The sequence below is a fragment of the Scaptodrosophila lebanonensis genome, unplaced genomic scaffold (genome assembly GCF_003285725.1).
Source record: "Scaptodrosophila lebanonensis strain 11010-0011.00,11010-0021.00 unplaced genomic scaffold, SlebRS2 tig00001415-arrow-pilon, whole genome shotgun sequence".
Taxonomy (NCBI): Eukaryota; Metazoa; Arthropoda; class Insecta; order Diptera; family Drosophilidae; genus Scaptodrosophila; species Scaptodrosophila lebanonensis.
Genome location: NW_022060742.1, coordinates 10,477,573 through 10,500,334, shown reverse-complemented (window position 1 = coordinate 10,500,334; position 22,762 = coordinate 10,477,573). Strand labels below are relative to the sequence as shown.

Below are 22,762 nucleotides of genomic sequence, written 5' to 3'. Positions count from 1 at the left end.
CTGCAATGCAATTGAGTTTCATTTTTTTAAATTTGCGCGCGCATTACTAAACAGCAACACCGGCAGCACCATGACCGCCCACACAACAGTCTGGCAGCACCTCATCAGCTGTTCAATTCGCCATTGCAAGCCTCAATTCGCCGCTTTGCGCCGGCGGCTGAGATTTGTACTTGAACAGCAGAAGTGTTTTAGATTCCAAGTGGCTTGCATGTAAAAAGGTCGTGATTGAAAAGAACGTATAGAACGTATAGACGAATTTCAAAGAAAAATGCGAGCGATTGTTATTTTAACGCTGCTCGCTGGTCTGGCAGTAATTGGTAAGCAACACACATGCATACGAACATATCGCAGGTGAAATAAACAAAGAAGTTCTAACTAAACACAGAAATAACGAATAGTTGCAAAAATCAAGCTTTGCTTTAGATATGTAAGTCTCCCTGTGTGTGTGTGATAGATAGAGAGAGATAGAGAGCATCGTCGAAATTTAAATAAAGCAATAGACAATATAATGGCGGCAGTCGCCGGTTAGCGGCTCTTTTTTTTTGCTTTCCTTTTGGCTGTTCTTCGTTTTGTAACTGTTGTTGTTGTTGGTTTAAACCTCCGTTTCTTTTTTCCAATAGCTCAGGCCACGAATCCGCCACGTTGGGACCCCAACTACATTGTGAAGGGCACACTGTACATTCCCTATGCCGAAATCGCCGAGCCCTTCTATGCCTGGTACGACAAAAACACGAAACGCTCCCGCATCGATTACTATGGCGGCATGGTGAAGACGTATCAGCTTGCCAATGAGGGCTATGGCATTGCATTGAAACTGGCGCCAGTCTCAACGCGTGACGCGCTCAACAAGGAGACCTGTCTGCAGGTGAACGGCACCGCTGAGCAACAAGTAACCATCCAAAGCATTTTGCCGGATGCCAAACCCTTCAGCCTGGTGGGAACCGAGACTTTTCTGGGCTTTACCTGCGACAAGTTCCGGCTGGAGACGACCATTGGCCAGAAGAAAAATGTGTACACCTTGTGGGTTCGTTACAAGAAGTCGCCGCATTATCCGGCCTCACGTATGCCGATTCCAGTACGCTACGAGATGCGCGGCTATAACACGCTTCTCGGCTCACACTATGATCATTACTATCTGGACTATGATAGCTACGAGCACGACGATATACCGAACGAAGTCTTCGAAATCGACGAGAGCTTGACCTGCACAGGATTCCCAGGTCCGGGCACTGGCCACTTCGCCACCTTCAATCCCATGCAGGAGTTCATTGGCGGCACTGATGAGCATGTGGACGCAGCATTCCATCACTTTAAACGCAAGCATGGCGTAGACTATCGCACCGACAAGGAGCACGAACATCGCAAGAATATCTTCAGACAGAATCTGCGTTTTATTCACTCCAAGAATCGCGGCAAGCTTAGCTATAAGCTGGGAGTTAATCATTTGGCTGATAAAACGGAGGAGGAACTGAGGGCACGTCGCGGCTACAAATCATCGGGCATTTATAACACAGGAAAACCTTTCCCCTACAATGTGTCGCAGTACAAGGATCAAATCCCGCCCAACTATGATTGGCGTTTGTATGGAGCTGTAACGCCAGTCAAGGGTATGTCATCAGCTATTTAACACAACAGTCAATGTATAACCGATTCTTCCTTACAGATCAGTCGGTGTGCGGCTCCTGCTGGTCGTTTGGCACTATTGGTCACCTGGAGGGTGCATATTTCTTAAAGAACGGCGGCAATTTGGTGCGCCTTTCGCAACAGGCTCTTATTGACTGCTCCTGGGGCTATGGCAACAATGGCTGTGATGGTGGCGAAGATTTCCGTGTCTATCAGTGGATGATGCAAGTGGGTGGTGTGCCAACTGAGGAGGAATACGGTCCATATCTGGGTCAAGACGGCTATTGCCATGCCAATAATGTGACATTGGTGGCGCCAATCAAGGGCTTCGTCAACGTCACCTCAAACGATTCCACCGCCTTTAAGGTGGCGCTCCTTAAGCACGGTCCCATCTCTGTGGCAATTGATGCGTCACCAAAGACATTCAGCTTTTATTCCCATGGTGTTTACTATGAGCCGGAGTGCAAGAACGATGTAGATGGCTTAGATCATGCCGTCTTGGCTGTTGGCTATGGCAACATCAACGGTGACGATTACTGGCTGGTGAAGAACTCCTGGTCCACATATTGGGGCAATGATGGTTACATCTTAATGTCGGCCCGCGACAATAACTGTGGAGTTATGACCATGCCCACTTATGTTGAAATGTAAACCGTGTTTTGATACTTTATTATTCTTACTCTTTTTATACGATCGTGCCCCCGGGGCTTTAAATTTATACCAAGTACATACACTTTTTTCAAAACAAATGCTTGGCCTTTTCTTATCGCTATTCTGTAGAGGTTCGTGCGCTTGCCCCCAAATAGACGCAAACATCGTACTATTCATACTATATATAGTATGTATGTGTGTGTATGCTTGTACATTTACTAGTCGCGGACTGTCCGATGTGTAGATTAGCTGACCTGCACTTTGTTCGTGTTGTTGCACTTTTATCTTGCTTTGGTCGCGCTTCGAAAAATTCACGTTTCACTTCATCGGTTAAATAGCGATATCTGGTTCCATATATTTATATTTTTATTTTGAATGGAACTATTTTTAAAACTGTACATATGGGCTATCTATTCTGAAAGGCACATACGCTATAATATTCAACTTAAGAGCTGAGAAAGCCAGAAATATTCAATTAAAACAACAATTACTATCAGATGTTAATGCGTCCGATGCAGAGGAACAAATGTTGCCATTGTTTAAAGCGAACTGAATATTAATCATGGGGTGCTGGTAATTAAAAAACTTTTTCGAAGAAAATAAATTAATTTATCCAATCCAAGTATATTTAACAAGAAAGGAATGATGAAGTGGAGCAGGCTCAACTCTTAAATACCCTGTACCACCCCACAAAAAAAGAAATTCAATGAATTAATTTAATTAATTAACTAAATTAAATACAAAATATTCCATACATACATTTACATCAGAATCGTGTCTATGAGTGTTTGTGTACTTGTACATATGTATGTATGTGTGCATTGGGCCTGGTTATATGGCTATAACTTTCTTTCTGATCAACCTATCATAATAGTATATCAACTTGGTATACGGATATATAATCACTAACTTAATGTGACTACCAAATTTTGGTTCAAAAATCCAAGAATTACGGGAGTTATAGAAAATCGGGAATACGGGGGGAGTGGGGGGGTGCATCGGGAAAAATGAACAAACTCGTCCTTTCTCGGGCTCAGGAGAATCTAGATACCAAGTTTGGTTATTCTAGCTCTTATACTTTCTGAGATCCTTGCGTTCATACAGACAGACAGGCGGACATGGCTATATCGACTCGGCTTGTTATCCTCACCAAGAGTATATATACTTTGTGGGGTCTGCGACGCCTCCTTCTGTGTGTTCCATGTACACTCGCACAAAACTAATATACCCTTTTACCCTTTGGGTACACGGTATAAAAATGTTCATGTAAGTCTCAAGCTGTGTTTCTGATAGGCATTATTCATTTTTACAAATTTGTTTGAAATAAGAAATGTGGTTACACAAATTTGTTTTAATGCGAAATTACAAATGTAAGAGTCGGAATTCTGCAATGACATCATCAGATGTTTATTTATAAGTCGTATTACTTATAACAATTACAATGTTTAAGAGGAAGACTAGGCAATATTACTAAGCATAAAAATATGAAATGTTTGGGTTAAGGCTCAATCATCACAGCAGGCGACTGATGCAGGACATGCCAGGATTCGGAAACTATCCAAAAGCAGAAACACCTCCTATGTCACTGTTCAAGATTTCTAATATCTAGAGTAGAGTACCTCTACATAGGCTTGCATCAAAACGGTTCCCCAACACTAAGGACCACATTGTGTCTATATGGCACTACCAACGGCGATCCAGAGAAAAACTTGTAGACTAACCTATCGGTATTTATGTTATCTGCAGCTGATACTACAATTCTTATGGAATGAGTTTGGGAGCAAACTTTATTCATTTCAACATTATAAGGCATCCCCAGCCCATTGGAATATAGGAGTATATTCTGAAACAGATAACAAGACGTCTACAGCAATGGTACTAAAAAGTTTCATAATATAATGGACTAATGGGGCTAACCATTATTATCTTTAATGCCTACTTTTCAGCCCCGTTTAATGTAGTAGCGGTATTGGCTTTGAGTATATGTTCCTTTTATAGATTGCATAAATAATTTAGCTTGGCCTTGAGCTCTTGCCTGCGTTCACACATAATAATGAAGAGAACGACGCTGTGCACTTGAACTATTTTCTTAAGAAGTCGGCGAGGTATTGGGCACAAACGAGTATGTTGTCGGCGGACAATTTGCTGAACGACATGTGTATATTTGTTGACACGAGGCAGGCGGTAATAAATCAAATGGGACAAAGCTGGCTCAGCCACAGAGTGGCGTAATCAATGTCTCCAATCTGCACACAAAGCTTCAGCTCTGGGCCAGGAGTCGGTGGTGATAGTTGGTGTGTGGTCTGTCATGTTTGCAGTTGTCATTATTGTTAATTGTATTTGTGTAGGGTCAGGCATACATGCGCTGTATTTACTCATTGGTGGGGTTGTGGCTGGGGGTAGACGGTAAGGTACGGATGGTGGAGCCCTTATAGAGTGTCAAGGACTGTACAACTCTAGGTTTAGTTGCGGTTGAGGCGCTGTGGCAAACGGTTCGAATTAGCGTTACCCCCTCCCGACCAGGTGCTCAGGAACCAACTACTGGCTACTGCAGCTAAACATTATGCGGAAGCGAAAAAAAAAATTTTAAAAAATAGAGCAATAGTTTTTAGATCAACAACTGGAATACCCTGAGCTAAGTTAGAAGTAAAATCACAACAAATGGCTACTGGCATTGATCTGCTTGTGGCTGCAGCGCTATGCGTTGCCTGTCCACCCCTAAATACAACCCTACCGCTGGGCCTAATCGTGTTGGACGACGAGGGTATGGAAGTTACGCCGACACCTATCGATACGGATCCGTCTAATTTGGGCTTGGATGAGGATACTCCGGCGGAAACGCTGGAGACTGTGATCAGTAAGAAGGTAAAGCTGCGTGCCCTGCGTGAGTGGATAAATGGCCGCCACCTGCGCATTGCCACGCTCGAGGACTATCCGCTGAGCTATACGGAGCTGCTGGAGAATGGCACGCGCTTGGGCCGTGGCGTCTCTTTTGAACTCCTCGACTTTCTGCAGGAGAAATTCAACTTCACCTACGAGGTGATCGTGCCGCAAGATAATATTATAGGCTCTACCACTGATTTCGATCGCAGTCTGATCGAGATGGTAAACAATAGCGTGAGTACCAAAAGTAAAGTATCTTGAGAATCTTAATTCAATGTCTCGCATTTGTAGAATGTCGATTTGGCGGCGGCATTTATTCCTTCACTCACGGAGCAGCGCAGGTTTGTTTCTTACTCGACAACCACTCTGGATGAGGGGGAATGGATTATGGTCATGCAGCGTCCGCGCGAGTCAGCTAGCGGTTCAGGACTGTTGGCTCCCTTTGATTTTTGGGTTTGGATATTGATTCTGGTCTCGCTTCTGGCAGTGGGTCCGATCATATATCTGCTGATCATAACGCGCAATCGATTGACCGGCGATCGCGAGCAGCGTCCCTACTCTCTGGGGCATTGTGCGTGGTTCGTGTACGGAGCCCTCATGAAGCAGGGCAGCACTCTGTCGCCAATTGCAGGTGGGTTGCATGGCAAACAACCAATTAACCCTAATGCACTGATAAGAATCGGCAATTAGCGGTCGGTCAACGTTCACATGCAATCGCATTTCATTTGTCGTTTTTTAATTTTAAAACCATTGCAGACTCGACCCGCCTGCTCTTTGCCACTTGGTGGATATTCATCACCATTCTCACATCCTTCTACACGGCCAACCTCACCGCCTTTCTCACGCTCTCCAAGTTCACCCTGCCCTACAATACGGTGAACGATATTCTGGTAAAGAACAAGCATTTCGTGTCCATTCGGGGCAGTGGTGTGGAATACGCCATTCGTACGGTATGTGTGAAGAGTCTACAAAAGAGTCTCCAATGCCTACTTCAGGTCAACATAACCCTCTGTTTCAGACCAACGAGACGCTGTCCATGCTTAATCGCATGATTCAGCACAACTATGCCGTATTTTCGGATGCCACCAACGACACTTACAACTTACAGAATTACGTGGAGCGCAACGGTTACGTGTTTGTGCGCGACCGTCCGGCCATTAGTCACATGCTCTATCATGACTATCTGTATCGGAAAACTGTCAGCAAGTCAGATGAGAAGGTGCATTGTCCCTTTGCAATGGCGAGGGAGCCATTTCTTAAAAAGAAGCGAACTTTTGCCTATCCCATTGGTTCCAATCTGAGCGAGCTATTCGATCCGGAGTAAGTATAGAGAATGAGATTTTATACCTTCTAGAAACATTACCCCATGGTTTCAGTTATTTCTGAAACGGCTTTGAAATTAGTTAGAGTGGATCTACTTGCAAGCTCATTCGAAAACTGCCTTACACCAATTTCAAAATTATTTTTCAACTTCCCTACACAGACTACTCAACCTCGTCGAATCGGGTATTATCAAGCACTTGTCGGCTAAGAACTTACCAAGTGCTGAGATCTGTCCGCAAGATTTGGGCGGCACCGAGCGTCAACTTCGCAATGGAGATCTCATGATGACTTACTACATAATGCTGGCGGGCTTTGCTACTTCTATGGCCGTATTTAGCACCGAGCTGATGTTCCGCTACGTAAACAGCCGGAGGGAGAGCAATCAGTGGGCACGTCATGGAGTTGGCCGCACTCCTAATGGCCAGTCAGTTCAACCGTCCCGCTGGTTACGTGGCCTGCGCCGTCTGAATGGGGAGAAGCGGGTGCTGAACACATCAACGCATGATGAGAACATAACACCACCACCTCCCTATCAGAGCATATTCAATGGTAATGGCGGTTCCGACTTACATGGACTGCATCGTTGGCGACGTCCCGGCCCCAATTTGGGCAACGGAGTGCTCCTGGGAGGTGGCGAAGGCAACGAGCGCAGTGGCGTCCGCCGTCTTATAAATGGTCGGGACTATATGGTATTTCGTAATCCGAATGGACAGAGTCAGCTGGTGCCGATGCGAACGCCCTCGGCAGCCCTATTTCAGTACACCTACACGGAATAGGGGACGAGTTATCTCTCAAGTATGTTCCCGTTTTTGAAATCACACTTATCAACACGAATTTTGTGGACGTAGATAAAGTCCTGGTGCAGTTTTACAAGTCCTTTAGAAATCAACATACTATACACAACAATATTTATTACATATTTATATCTGCAATAAAATTCTAGCTTTGTTTCTAGATGTGTACACAACACCAAATTTTTAAGTGGGTCTACTTTTGAACATACATATAGGGGTGCTCTGGTATTGAACAAACATACTCGTATAGCACTAGCTGAGAAGGCAAGATATTAACTGAATATAAGAGTTATTAAGAATGGTTTACGGACGCATGATACTCGTACTATTCTATCTGTACAAGAGTGGGCATATAAAGGCATAGGTTTTTAAAATGGCACGAACTATATCCAATATTCTCATGCGAATGCGTCAAATGTTTCCTCAAACTATCAAGCTGAACGTTTCAGTGAAGAATCATTCGTTCTAGGGATATAAACAAGTACCAGTCTTTATGCATTTTTAAGAGAAGCTTAAATAGAACTTTGAAAATAAATTTGTAGAATATATAGAATATATTTCGTTGCTACCCTTAGTATCTAGGTGATGATTCAGAAAAAGTTTAAAGTTTTTTGTTGTTTCTACATCAGTACATCTACAAGTTTATTTCAAATTCGATTCAAAGAAAGTGCACAGCTCTAGTCAAAAGTGCCTCGCGCATTGAATGTGTAGGCTGTGGAATGTGCATCAAGGCTGCTGTTGGAAGAGCACGAGCTTATCGAGGGTGCATGTGTTGAGCCCATGGAGGCATACGATGAGCTGGAACTGGAAGAACTAACCCAAGCGAGGCCGCTGCGACGACGACGCTGTCTGACCAGTCCCAAGACAGACCCAGCAACTGGTGTTGTGGTTGTGGAGGCTTGACGGTGCACGCCGGCACTCAGAGAGACGAGCACGGCTGCCGATGACGGTCGCAAATTCTCAGTGGCTCCGCTGTCGCTATGGTGTGATGCCGTCGCCGGGCGATAACGTCCTATGGACTCCATGTCCGAGGACAGATCACTGGATAGCGAAGATTCTTCCTCAGTTTCGTTCGTAGCTGCGGGTGGCGACTCATTGGACACCACATTGGTCGGGCTATTCATATCCAAAGGCTGGCCGTCGAGCTGCGTCAGAGTTGGAACACTTCGTCGAAGGGTAGCACGATACAAGGGCAGACGACAGACAGGGTTGCCTCGTAATTCCACGTCCATCAGCTGCGGGCACATGCCCAGGAAGGAGAGCAGGCCCAGCTCACTGATGCGATTATTCCGCGCACTTAGGCGTTGCAGTTGGGACAACTCTGACAAAGGTCCCACGCGTTGGATCATATTACCATCAGCAATGAGAGTGCGTATGGCCGGCAGACCACTAGTGCCATCAAAGCTATTCAGCCCACAGTTGCTGACATTCAGCTGTGTCAGATGAAGCAGTCCGTAGCCGAGATCTCGCAGAGAGCTTAAAACGCTGCCGCTCAAGTCAAGCTGCTGGAGGCGGGGTAAGAATAGGGAAAGACGCGATAGGCTGAGGGTGTAGGAAATGACGCGTAGGCGCACAGTTTCCACATTTTCCAAATCATTGCGTTGCGTTACGCGACGCTGTGGAAAGGTAATGCAAATAAATAATTACAGCTCTGCCGTTACGAGTACTCCTTCGGGATAAGTAATTGGTCTGTGTTTATAAATGTCTGTATTAGGGAAATGCTATAAAATGCTAGTCCTTTCTTGATACATGTTTAAAACTTTGTGGAAAATATGAGACTGCTTTTACTGTAATTAGTAAATTGTATTTCTCCAAAAAAATAATCCTTTTTTTCCAAAGTAGACAGAAAAATGGTTGGTAGAACATGAGTTCTTTCAAGCTAAAGAAATTCGATAATTAACATTTCTAAAATCTGGATGTTGAAGCAGTGCTTTTCACCGATCTGGTTTTAATATTAATCCAGGTTCTACCGGATAAGGGCACTTTTACACAAAAAACCTATTTAGTTTTTTCTTCAACGACACATTAGATCTAACAGACAACAGCACTAAGCCGTGGCTTGGGGATAAATTATAAGGTGAACTGACAGTTTAACCTAAGAGTGCCTTTAAGAGAGCTCTTTCGATTACTTTAAAGTAAGTTAAGTTTTTCAAATGCTAAAAGAGTGCTAAGGTTATTTTTGCTCACATATAGGAACTCTTAAGGGGCCTAATCACACCATAATCGTATTTTACAAATACTAGTATAACCGGTTTAAAATACTTAATGGAGCCTAAAAACTTGGTCCTCAGACTTAAAACAAATTGCAGCAATCGGGTCGGGTAGGAGATATCGAGCGTGCACAGTTACTCACCAGGAGCTCATCGAGTGTTGGCTCTGGGCCCTGGACGGGTAGGACAACAGGTAACAAGTGCACAAAGGCTGGCAAGTGTTGGGATTCCTCATTTAAAGCCAAATCCCGATCGAACGAGTTATTGCGCAGTAGTGCTCGTCGATTATTACGAGTAGTCGGTTGTGGCTGGGGCTGTGGCTGCTGTTGCCGGCCAAGGTTAAGGCGGCCTTCGGGCGGACGTGCTTGCACCTGCGCCAAAGCAGCTGGTCCTGGCGGGGCCAGTACTAGAGGTATTGGTTGCCATTCCGGTTGCAGTGATTGGTCTGGAGAGGACTCCAAATATTCCGCCGGTGCCTGTAGCACGGGCATATTTTTTGAGTTCTACCTGGTGCCGACAATGATGATGTTATTATTGAAAGGCTGTCGTCCATTGATACAACAAAGTTGTGTTGCCATGGGCAACGATCGGTGACAAAGCTTTGGCAGGGTTGTCAATGTTCCATTAAAGCTTTAGCTGCATTTAACAGTACACCAATAGTTGCATATTTCATCGATACGGTTGAGCGAATTTCTGGAAATTTTCATGCCTCTACCTCTCACATGGCCGCAGCAACAATGTATGTATGTAGGTTGAGTCCTGTGGCATTCAACGCTTTTGGCATTCCTTGCTACCTACAGCACTGCTTTTGCCCTTTGGCCGCATTGCTTGATTTGGCAGTTTGCCCGCCTGCTGACGTCAGTCTGACGTCACAGTCGTGACGTGCTCTCTGGTTGCAGAGTCGATTTCGCAGCAGGGCTCGCTCGGATGTCACGCGGATTGGCTGCCACGTTGTTGTGCGGGGTAGCTAGCCGTCCAAATTGGAGGACGCCTCTGCCCGACTCAACATTTTACGATAATACAATTTTCTCTGTCATTTCAGTAATGGCTCAATGGCGGCGACTGTGAGCTCAGAGCTCGTCGTCGTGGAGCTTTGATGGTGCCTTTGCCGGCATTTGTGCGGCATTTGCAAGCGACGTGTTGTTCCACGTCGACGGCGTTGTTGTTTTGATTATTTAAGGCGAGCTTTTTCGATTGACGTCATCAACTGTGTGTACAGAACAAAAGTTGCGCAGTAGTGGCAACCGAAACGCGACGTTACCACGCATTTATTGATTCCATAATCAACTGAGCGGGTGCAGCAGCAACAGAGAGCTTTTAGGGTGAGAGACCAGAGAGAGCGTAGGTGGCGCAACTAGACTGTTGCAAAAAAGAGAAAAAAAAAACAACATGCCAGCTGCTTGGTATTTGTGGCTCTTCTGCAATTTGGGGAGTAGGAGTGGGGTTACACAGCAAAAAAAAATTGCCAAATTCTGTTTGCATTTCTTCGCAGTGCTTGGCTTGTAAATAAACTGAGAGCCAACTCATGGTGATGAGTTGTTGTGTGGCTTGAAAATAAAGAACTTTGTTAGGCACTCGATAATTTCTTTCAGTGCAGGGGCGATTGCATGTTTGGGGCGCAGGAGTTATCCAAAAATTCCCTTTTGCTTTTATTATAGGCATCTAAAAATAGAATTTGTCAATAATGTTGCCTCCCTGCTGCTGCTAACTGCGGCTTAACACCACACTCCTGCCGTTGTGGCAGCTGACTGTGTGTGTGTGTGTGTGTGTGTGTGTGTGGGTGGCACGGCGGCTGCTGTTGGGCAAAACATGCTCAGACATGCCACACACTGCTGACGTCATTGTAAAGCTCAATCGACGTTACTGTTGCAGGAAGCAGTGTGCCAGCAGCAACAACCACCAGCACCACCAGCACCACCTCCGCCAGCAGACGCGCTCAATAAGGCAAGCGAGGCATTTTCTTTTATGCCTTGGCCAGGCCAAGTCAGTCGCTTAGCAGCCGCGAACGCGTGCAAAACACCAACACGGCAAACGAGGAAAGCAGCAGCAGCAGCAGCAGCAGCAGCAAGTCGCTTACACAGCACGGTCGCCAATAATAAAAATAAAAGAATCGACAACATAAGTGTGATTTCATTGCATATGTGTGTACATTTTGTTGTTGTTGTTCTGGTTCGTGCTGCTTCCTTTGTAATTGAGCCAACGGCATTGAATTATTTAACAAGTGCAGTCCGTGAAGACCGTGCAACCCAAATCAAGAGTTTCTGTGTGTGCACATGTGTGAGTGTGTGGGGGAGTTGAAATAAATAGAGAAATGCGTGTGAAAAAATGCAGCCAAAAATGTTGGCATTAAAAAAGGTCGAGCAGCTGAGCGTGTATCTGTGTGTGTGTGCGCGTGTGAGCGTGTGTGAGTGACCAAGCTTGTGCTGCACTCGTTGCTCGATTATTTGGGTCAACGTCAACGCTGAAAAGCTGCAGCTAAGCAACAGCAACAGAAACAGCAAAAGAAACAACAACAAGAACAAGAGCAAATGTTGCAAGTTTTGCTTTGAAGCTCGACATTTCGATAAAGCAGCCAGCGCCTAATCCACCTGTTAAAAGTCGCCCAGCTGGATGCAACGACTATGTAGCTCTGATTGAGGGCACAACACCACCCACAGACTCAAAAACACTGACAACACCACTACAGCAACAACAATAACAACAACAACAACAACAAGTGCGCCAGGGCCACGTCGTCCACATATGCACATAACATTGGCTACCCTTGGCTAATTGAATTAAGTAAGCAGCGTGGCCAGCTAGCGTGGCTGTAAAGCAATTAAGGGACATAGCCACAGCCACAGCCACAGCCATGGAGACCAGCCAGCAACCGAAGGTGCATCGTCAGCATCAGCGCCAGCGTCGCACGGAGGCGCGTCAACGTCGCTTGGAGCGGGAAGCGGCCGCTGCCACCACACCACCCGCCTGCAATGCAGCCACTGCCAGCGATCAGGCGCAACTGCATGCCGCCGAGGAGGGTTGTGCGGCCAATGCGGCCGCTCTTAACGAACATGGCAGTAGCCATGGAAGTGGCTCAAACTCGGTTGTGGCTTCAGCGGGGGTCGGTCGCATCAGTGCACGCTACTCACAAGAGAATGAGCGTCAGAGCTCGGCGGATAGCATAGAAATGGTGGGCTCACCCAGTCAAACATCACAGCAGACAGTGGTGCTGGTCAATGGGCATGCACCGCCCTCGCAGGACACGCTGGAGGAGAGCGCTTCCCTGGGCGCTGACGATGAGCCACCGCCCGATGCCACGCAACTGGAGGTTGCGGGGGCGGCTGCGGTGCAGTCACCCACACAGCCGGCAAAGCTGAGCGATGGCAGTCGTAACTCTTCGGGGGATGCGATGAGCTTGCGTGAAACGTTGCAGCAGCTGCCGGCCACACTGACGGGTCATGGTCATCGCTCACGACGCACACACTCACCACAGTCGCCGGCGCTGCGTTCACTGGAGGCGGATTCGTCCTTTCATCGCGGTATACTGGGCTATATGGATCGCGAGTTGAAGCAGAGTTCGCCCACGCCGTCGGCATTGAGTGTGGGCGCGGCTAGTAGCGGAGGCGGTGGTGGTAACGGCACGGGTGCCTCACGAAAACAGCAATCGCTGTCAGATCCGCAGGCTAGTCCAGCTCAGCGTTCGCTACGTTCTCGCAATAGCTTTGACAAGAGTCCGCGAAGGAAGCGCAGCAAATCGGAGTCGCGACGACGTCGGGAACGCAAATTAATAGCTGCCGGCGAGATGGAAGTGCGTCAGGCCAATGAGACGCTGATGCGTTACCTGAAACAATGCTCCGAGATGAATGACGCCTCGTTGTCCGGCGAACTGGAAATCGATCAGAGCTATGATGAGCGACGTGTGCATCGAAAGACGAAATCGCAGCGGGACAAGCGGGGCCAACTTATCAGTGAGTAACTGTAGCTACCATGCCACCCCACCCACTTAGCCCATGCTTTCATGTCTCTGAAAATACCAACGTATTTTCGTGAGTTCCTCTTGCAACCTACACCACACATTCCATCAACCTCCCTCCTCCAGCACTGCTGCTGTTTTTGTTCATTGAGGAAAAAGCTTTACCTACTTACCCACGCCCGCCTCCGCCTCCTCACTCCTCACTTCTCCCTGGTTCTCATCCCACACAGGACGCGTCTGCGCACTTTCAATAAAGTTGCTAGCTTGCTCTTGCATCGTTACTAACTTGCTGCTTCCCACTCTTTCCCTCCGTTATATCTCTTTTTGGGCCTGCAGGTAAACTGTACTCAGCTGGTGGCCTATCCTCCATATTGAAGGAGCTGGCCGACGACATTGCGCCTGCTGAGGGCGAGGAGATCTACAACCCATTCACACCGGTCGTCTCGCCCACGGACGATGCGCCCGCGCACATCGACAAAATGTTTCTGCAGACGTCATCAGGGTATCGACCAGTGGAGCACAGCTACTACAAACGCTCCTTCGTGGGCGCCGGAGCGCAGCGAGGACATGGAGGCGGCATTGTTGGCAATGGAATGACCGCAGCGGAGCTGGGTGGCGCTGGTCGCCTCTTTCGTTCCGGCGGGGGCGGCAGCTACGGCGATACGCGCTGTCTGCTCGACGCGGACTTCAATCGGTGAGTGAAATGGGTCTTGGGGTGTAAGACGCGCGAGGGTTTGTTCCTATTGAGTGACGTGAATTTATATGAGAGTAATCCTGCTATTGCGTGTCGCGGAGACGTTCGGTGTGGACGCCGGTGGGCGGCCTTATCGACAGTTGGTTATTTTTAGAAACGCGAATGAACCAAGTCTGGAGGATGTGGAGCTGTCTAGGCTGCGTGTTCAAAATAGGATCATAAACAACGCAGAGAACGGGAATGAGGGTGCAGTTCATGAATATTTTGGCACAATTATTATTATTTTCGACCCTACCTCAAGGCATTTGTCAAATGACAGACTGTTGTGTTGAGGGTATTAATGTGAAGGTGGTGACAAAATTGTCAACTCTGCCCCCCAAAAAAACTAGCTTGATGGATTGTTATAAGAAAAACATGACGCCTTTATCTGACACTAAGAAATTCAATTCAAATATAGGAGAAGAAAATATTTTTGGGGCTAATAATGAATGATTGCAAATATCTATAGAGTTGAGCAATTAGTTGACGCCTTTATTTGACACTAAGAAATTCAATTCAAATATAGGAGAAGAAAATATTTTTGGGACTAATAATGAATGATTGCAAATATCTATAGAGTTGAGCAATTAGTTAAATTTGTTTTTAGGGTTATAGCCCGTTAGAAACATTATACAAAATTAATAATGCTTTTCATGATAATCAGAAAAATTAAATAAATTAATAATGGTTTAGACTTTCGGAAAAGGTAAACAGGACATACAATGTAACGGATCTCTACGTTTATAGTTTCATAAAATAAAATCGCTAGAATAGATCTGTCTGCCACCCCATTTCGGGGACCAAATGTATAGCATGTAAAGTTCAAATTCCTAAATTAAAGAAAACATTTAAACATTTCTAATTGATTCATAAGCTGGTCGAATTTAAAAATCTTTAATGATCCGTCCACCACACACGCATAAATTTAGTGACTTTTGTTTCAAAGTCTAAAATAACGTGGAGTCTAATATCCAAGGACTTGCTAGAAAAAGGTTCTAATTTTATTTGAATTCTCGATTGTTGTTGCAGCAACGAGATCTCCAGCAACATACAACTGTCTTGCGTAATTCAACGAATTTGGCTGCTCATCTCAAATATATGCCACGGCCTGCTAGCTGGTCTAGCATTGGCCCATTTACTCTTTGTGCTGAGCAGCCATCCCATGGACTGGGGAAAAGTAATTAAGGATATGAGTCTTGCTGGCGAGACCATAGCAACAGTGGCAGCAGCATCAGCACCAACAACAGCAACCATCACAGCATCAACGGCTAATCTGGGTCTGAAGTTAGGCGATGGCAACGCGGCCGTGGAAACGTCAAGTGCGGCACCAGCAGCGCCCTTTCCAGGAACAACGGGTGGCGAAACGCTGGCGCTGATTAGTGACTATGCGGCTTTTGCGGAAATCTATCTGAACACCTTTTACTGCTTGGCCATCATTTGTCTGGTGTCGGTATTCGATCGGTAAGTGGATGTGTATACTCGTTAGTAGTAATATACATTTGGTTAGTTAGAATGCCGTGTAGTCGAAGGACTCGACCATTACCTTGTTGGCGAATGTGTCCTTAATGAAAGCGAATTACAAGTCAATTTAGTTGGCTGGCAACCTTCGATGTTAGCGCCACTAAACATGAAAGTGAAAGTCAAGCGAAAGCGAGGCATATGACAGGCAGGAGGTCGGAACACATTGACCTCAAGCGACTAGGGCTAGCCTGACCCTCAAACCCGATGCTGAAACCCTTGAAGCCCGAACGCAAACCAAGTGGCACGCCCACTTTGCGCGAAAACAAGTGCTTAGTTAAACACAAAGACGGCCTGTGAAATGCGGCCTAGACAATGGCAACACGCTGAGGGTGAGGCTGGGTTTGAATGATAATTAGGCCCATACTTGGGCCTGCTTTTGTTCGTATTTACGCATCGTGGCAAAGCATACGAGTACTTGTCTATTTTTAATTAGAAATGCGAATTTTTCAAATGCGCCAAGTGGGCCGCCGACCCGCCCACACTCAAGCACTCGCCTTCCACCTTTTTGCAGCGAAATTTGTTTGCTGTCCTGGCTGTTTGTGTCCTGGCGTGGTTGGTTTTTCGTCATCAGCCAAATATCTTAATGCCTTTAAACTTTGCTCTTTTTGCATTGCGACGCAGCAGCGCAACCCACACGAGCATACCCTCTGCCCTATTGGCCGGCCCACACTATTGCCGCCCGCTTGCACTCTTGACCTTTAAAAGTTGCGGCATCGTAGTGTGCGTGCTTTTGTGTGTGTGTGTGTGTGTGTGTGTAGGCGTCTGGAAGCGCTCGCGGCGCACTGACAGACCATCCGAGCTGATGTTCTGTTCGCTTGGCTTCAGTTCTCTGTTTTGGCTTGGCATTTCCCAGCTGTATCTTCAGCTAGGCAACCATCCATCCACCCATCCACCCACCCACACTTTTCCCTGCAAGTGTGAAACTGTTTGTTTGTGACATTTTCACGACTTTATCCTGTGCGCTGATTTATAAACCGCTTGCTGCCTTCTTCCAATGTTTTGAATGGCATGGATGTTGCAAGAATGAAACTCCTTTGACCTTTCGTCGCTGCTGAACAAATAGTCATGTACAAGTAGATATGTACGAGTACTATATGTGTGTATGTTTGTTCGACTACCATTTCAAATTTATTTAGATAAATGTCAACTGGGAAAGCCATTTAATGTGGTTGTTTTCTTTCATCTCTTTCTCTTTCTGCAGGATGGACATTTGCCGTTGGAGTTTTTCAAATGCCAGCGAATTGATTTCCTTTCGCTGGCTCATCATCACCATGATCTATATAGCGACAATAATCTTAACAATCTGCTCCGATTCCATTGATGAAAAGCTGTACCTATTTAATAATAACAACGCAAATCTGACTCTAACGCAACAGGAGCTGGTAAGGATCTGGACCGTGTTTTCTTGAGCTTCCTAATTAAAATAGATGTCGTGTCAAATATTAAATGACAAAGCTCGGAATATAGTTAATATCAAAATAAAGTCTGATGCATTCAATGCAGATGTTATGCTTCGTAATTGAAATTAAAATACAAAGAAGAATTCAATCGTACTGTGAAGACTCAGGCTCGGAAAACAATAAAATATATAGAAAATTAATTTCTGATGTATGCAAAGGTTTCTCGAGCCTTTAGCAGGTTATTCAAAACTCTAAGGCTAGTTGTTTTAGGGTTGATTGTGCACTTAGATTTTGATTTCATCAAAAGTTTAAAAAAATATTACATATATTTTTCGACAAGTTAATAAGCGTTTATTTGGATGCGAAGTTAAGGATAAGGAACCCCTTTGTATTATGAGTCACTAAACTATTTTATTATTGATTTGAGAGTTGATCCGGATCCTTCAAAGATGTTAGGCTAAGAAAGTAAATTTAATAAACTGTATCTTTTAAATATTTGTATTATTTTAAAAATTGTATTTTTTTTGAATAACGTTAAGAGAGGTTTACCATAGAGCGAACGAAGTTAAGAAGTAGAGGGTTGGACAGGCGGGAATTTATTTCAGGGGTTCATTGAAGTAAATGTAAAATCCGTTCCAAGGCAAGAAAAGACTTCAAAACTTTAAATAATTCATACAGTTGTATGAATTGGAATAATTAATAAATAGTGTGCTACCCATTAAGTATTGCCCCTATGCCTATTTAACTGAAAATAAATCCAAATTCTGAGTTCGTATATTCTAATCAAATTCTTTTTGAATTGACGAGAATTCTTCGTAGATGTTTCAAAATTGTAGAAGGAAGCACAAAAATGTAATAAATAATATCCCAGACAGCATAATTCTCATTAATTATCTTATTCTTTACAGCTGAGCAACAGCGTTCAGAGCGTTTGGAGCAGCCTATCGGTTACGCGAAGCATTGCCGCTATCTCTGGATGGATAATGATCGGAATGACGCCTAATGAGGATATGCTGTACGAGCATCTGGTCGATCTCAGCAAATATCAATTGACAAATAATTGAGTTTAAGCTTAGCAGACTAATTGTAAATACGAGTATGTATGTCAGCCACTGTATTTCTAGGTACTTATACTATATGTATATCTGTAGAGCTCTTAGCGCTGTTGTTGAGTTCCCGGCTTTTTATATATGTGTGCGTGTGAGCCTCGTTGTTAACATATAATCGAAACAAGTTACAATGGCTAGAAAACCAACCTACAATAATTAAGAATAGTCTTTGTATATAATTATACGTACAACTAAATAATTAAATGAATTAAGCTTTAAAATTGTTTAAACATCGGCAATTTTTCAATTGCTTTGATGCCCTTCACAGGCCGCTAGAACAAAATTTAGTTTGTTAAGGACGCACTTAGTGTGCGTGAGTGAGTTGGGCGCGTGTCACGAAACGCACCCAAATGCTCGCCAGGAGTAGTGCATAATAAATATATATACATACAGATATAGATACATATATATATACATGAGAAAACCTATATGATTAAATGTACCTACTATTTACTAATGCATATATACGAGAAATAATACATACAAGTATATACAAAATATGAAAATGAAAACACATACATATATAGAGAATTATATATAGCAGTTTTGCATATGTATTGAAATACTTTCGTACACATATCGTATAGAAGAAATCATTGTTTAATCAATTCATGAATCGCAATCGTTGCCACAGCTGGACACAGCGGCTTCCTCATTTCCCAGACCGACACAGAAGTCAACTTGCAGGATGCGCGAGGTATTTAATATACATACATACATACATACAGCAAAAATTGTACATAAATAGCAACTATAAATGCAAATATAAATTGCATAAAATAAATAATCGAATATTATATGAACGTATTGGAAGAGAAACCACGTGCTTTCGTTTGCCTTTCTAATTTTCAGGATATTTGTGTATAATCCTTCCATGTGCTTGCTAAAAATTTCCAATGCCAATGACATTTAAATAACTCCAAAGAAACAATGCAATAAAGATAAATGAAATAAATAAACTGATTTGACGAACGAGCTATAGAAACGACAACCGAACATTGTAAAATTGTATATAAAATATAAATGCAAATAAAAACTGTAAAAAAAGAAGCAAAAAAACCATGTTTATTTACTTATTGGACAATTACCCTAAGTTCCTGTGAACTGACATTTGACATTAGATTGCAGGATATAAGATATTTTCAGAAAATGCTTTTTGAGACAATGTGGGTCTAGAGTAGAGTAGGGTAATAATCGAACGGTTTTCGATAACATTTTCGTAAATTTTTTTTAGCAGTCTATAATTTTGAAATATTAAAAAAGGAAAGAATGCGGGTAAGCAAGAAAGTTACCATTTTTGTTTGGTAATATTTCATTGGCTTTGAAAATAAAATTAGTAGCAACATTTTATAAAGATGTGCAATTTTATTTTTATCATGTTAAAAGTATTTAAAAAACACAATAAGCGACAAGAGAACAAGGACGAAGGAAGCACAGCTGAGACTGTGTGTTTTGCCTTTTTCTTTATAACTCCATTTCAAAAGCGACGTCAGATGATCTGTTTTTTTGCCAAGTGCAATAGAAAATTCCGATCACGCATCCCTCTGGGCAATCGAACAACTAAAGCATTGCGTTTCAGGATCTTCTACTTGTGCCATTTAATTGATTGATTATAGTGTGTACAATTTTAGGTAAAATAAAGTTTAATTCAAAATCAATAACTCCTTAACGACGTTTTCTAAGGAGTTTTGAGTAATGCTGCTTACTACCGTTCATTAAAACATACTCGTGCATTGATTTATGTAATTCACGTTTTTAATTTTTTCTTGCATATTTGAAACATTTGAATTCTTTAAATTCTATTAATACATAATGTACTTTTAATTTAAATTTATGCTGATACGGTATATTTGAGACCGTAACTTTAGTGCCAAGACTGTTACTTATTTCTATTGCTGATGCACTGGTACTCTTTCTTCCTAGTTTTTTTGGTATATCCAATTTAAAAAAAAAAATTAAACTAAAGTTATAAATGGCCAAATAATTCAGTTATTTGTGAAGCATAACTTGGAGAGTTTTGCTGCTCACTGGTTTGTGTCTTTGTTGGTGTGGTGAAATACATACTTTGTATGCATAAGCACTTTCTGTAATGTACCATATGGTAAGTTTTTAGACAGCAAAGTTACGAACCCATGGGGTGTGGTGTTACGCGACATAAACACATATAATACGAGTACACTGTCGAGCTCCATTCAGAGCTTGGATTGGCTAGCTTAAGACCTATTTCTCATAAAAAATTTGCCTTAATTACTTGGCGTATGTTTTAAATCAGACACCACTTGCAAAATGTTTATCGAAAAATTCGTTTGGCAGAATAAATACATGCATGGTTTTCAAGGAGCTGTATTATTTATTTTTATTAATTTCGTTCCGATTTCGTAGCATCCTGAATAAGAATTATAGACCGCACAACATTTGCATATTCATGAAACATGTTCTGCCATAAGCTGTTGTTCCTGTTGCTTTGATTCACCTCTGTAAGCATGGACAAAAACCCAATACTAATTTTTATACCCTGTACCCAAAGGGTGAAAGGGTATACTAGTTCAGTATGTAGGTCTTATGGTACATACATAGATACTATTATTTGTTTTGTAATTTAGGTTCAATTAATATTAATTTAGAGCATTTAATCAATATTGAATGTTTGAGTTTTTGAGAATTGGGCCCAAATAACAGTAGCAATATATTTTTATTCACAAAAAAAAAAAATTGTCCTTTCTCGGAGAATCTGGATACCAAGTTGATTATTCTAGCTCTTATACTTTCGGAGATTAGGTGCCCTATTGAAGCCTTTTCTTATTTTAACTCATTTGTAAGAATTAACGTTCTTGATTTTACTTGAATAATGTTACAAGTTTTAAATCAAAATATTTCAAACTCAGTTTTGTAGCACAGTTTAATAGATGCGGATGCTATATATAGCTATCTCTATAGGTACAACAAGTGGGAAAATACAGTGCTATATGGATTGCTGAACTGATAAGTCGTGCGCGCTCTGCAATGCTCACATAATAGAGAAGGCCAAAAATAACTTGGATATATGTAGATATTAACATATACTTGTTCCGTTTCGCTTTCAACAAACTAAAGGCTTGAATTTTATTGAATATTACCAACATTCCGGTAATGAAGAAACTAAACATAAGCACTGTAACTCTCTCCTTCAAGTGATAAAAATGCGAGAGTTACAGATTTTAGAACTGAACGATGACTGTCTGTGCAATGTGCTGAAATATTTGCAAATGAGAGATCTGTTTCATCTCTCTCAAGCCTCTGCAAACTGGCAACATATTGTCAAAATATTTACGGCTACTATATATCGAAAGATTGAATGGAATGGATGTGGGAAGTTCACAAAGAACTTCAAACAAAAGCTGCTACTTGGCTGTGAACATTTTAAAGAAATGCGCTTGAAGGCTGGCGGTAATCATTTGGAAAGCACTGAAATTCTTTGCCAGAAAATTAGAAAAATGGTAATGTTAGAGCATTTAGAAATAACACCCATAAGTTCCTGTACTGAACTGGACGGAATGTTTTGGAAAAGCGTTCTGCATGCATTTCAAGAGTTACCCAATTTGAAGATATTACATATAATAGGCGGTAGGTAATCAAAATGTGTGCATTGTTTTATTTAAATATTAACACTTAAAAAGCCATTCTTTTAATAGGTAATTCCGTGGGTTTTAACTATCCCATCTGTTTGAGACACCTTGAAGAACTCACAGTAGACTCGGATATTGATGCTCAAGTCTTGCTTGAGTGTTGTATGTCTACTTCCAAACTTAGTGTTTTGCACCTTAATAGAGTGTACAATGGATATTTGGCTAATATTATTTCACACTGCAACAATTTGGAGGAATTAAAGCTCAGTTTACAATCAAATGTTGACTACAAACCGCTCGCAAAGCTGCCCAAGCTTCGGAAACTAATCATCAATGGGTATGAGAATATAAATGGAATTTGTGACATGTTTAGATGTATCAGTTCTGAAAAAATGGAACAGATAACATATTTACGAATAGGACCTGCATATTGTACCTCCGAAATGACAAAACAAATTTCACGTATGAGGCACTTAAAGTATTTAAGCTACAGATGTCCAGATCCGCAATACATGGAACTTCTTACTCAACTCACAGACCTGGAAGCGCTCTGCATTGATTGGACAATTGCCAGTGATTGTTCAGATCAACTTTTGAGCATTATAAGGGCTTCAGAAAAACTAAAGTGTCTTCGCATTATGCAAGCAAAGAAAATGCCTCCAGACTTTATATTCGAAGTCTCTGACATACTTAAGGCAGTCGGGAGTTCGAGAAAACGTATGCCCCTAAGCTTGGAGCTTTTTGATCATGGCCTTGACCTTCCAGCCACAAAACATGTATGTGTATAAGGATTTTTCTCATTTTACAGCTATTTTAATAATTTTGTTGCTTTTATATATTTTTGGCAGATGAGTACCCTTTTGAAGGTACGCAAGTGTTTGAGTCACAGATCTTATCCCGACGTTATTGCCGGAGATGATTATTTTTACGCAAGATAGTTTATACACATAGTTTATAT

General features: G+C 42.9%; 4 protein-coding genes across 4 annotated transcripts; 3 read left to right on the top strand and 1 right to left on the bottom strand.

Moving 5' to 3' along the window:
• The first annotated feature begins 183 nt into the window (after positions 1 to 183).
• LOC115632295 (digestive cysteine proteinase 1) lies at positions 184 to 2,372 on the top strand. The gene is made up of 3 exons (XM_030529387.1): positions 184 to 317; positions 621 to 1,607; positions 1,664 to 2,372. The coding sequence occupies exons 1-3, from the start codon at positions 269 to 271 to the stop codon at positions 2,272 to 2,274; spliced, it is 1,647 nt and encodes a 548-aa protein (XP_030385247.1). The 5' UTR covers positions 184 to 268; the 3' UTR covers positions 2,275 to 2,372.
• A 2,563-nt stretch (positions 2,373 to 4,935) lies between these two features.
• On the top strand, positions 4,936 to 7,256 carry LOC115632495 (glutamate receptor ionotropic, delta-1). Its single transcript, XM_030529672.1, has 5 exons — positions 4,936 to 5,391; positions 5,449 to 5,788; positions 5,914 to 6,107; positions 6,176 to 6,477; positions 6,641 to 7,256. The coding sequence occupies exons 1-5, from the start codon at positions 4,936 to 4,938 to the stop codon at positions 7,254 to 7,256; spliced, it is 1,908 nt and encodes a 635-aa protein (XP_030385532.1).
• A 695-nt stretch (positions 7,257 to 7,951) lies between these two features.
• On the bottom strand, positions 7,952 to 9,975 carry LOC115633017. Its single transcript, XM_030530340.1, has 2 exons — positions 9,628 to 9,975; positions 7,952 to 8,890 (listed from the first exon to the last, which is right to left on the bottom strand). The coding sequence occupies exons 1-2, from the start codon at positions 9,973 to 9,975 to the stop codon at positions 7,952 to 7,954; spliced, it is 1,287 nt and encodes a 428-aa protein (XP_030386200.1).
• Positions 9,976 to 11,583: 1,608 nt separating this feature from the next.
• Positions 11,584 to 19,018, top strand: LOC115632463. The gene is made up of 5 exons (XM_030529623.1): positions 11,584 to 13,431; positions 13,773 to 14,130; positions 15,199 to 15,630; positions 16,892 to 17,072; positions 17,999 to 19,018. Exons 1-5 carry the CDS (start codon positions 12,336 to 12,338, stop codon positions 18,152 to 18,154), a joined length of 2,223 nt encoding a protein of 740 aa, XP_030385483.1. The 5' UTR covers positions 11,584 to 12,335; the 3' UTR covers positions 18,155 to 19,018.
• The last annotated feature ends 3,744 nt before the right edge of the window (positions 19,019 to 22,762 follow it).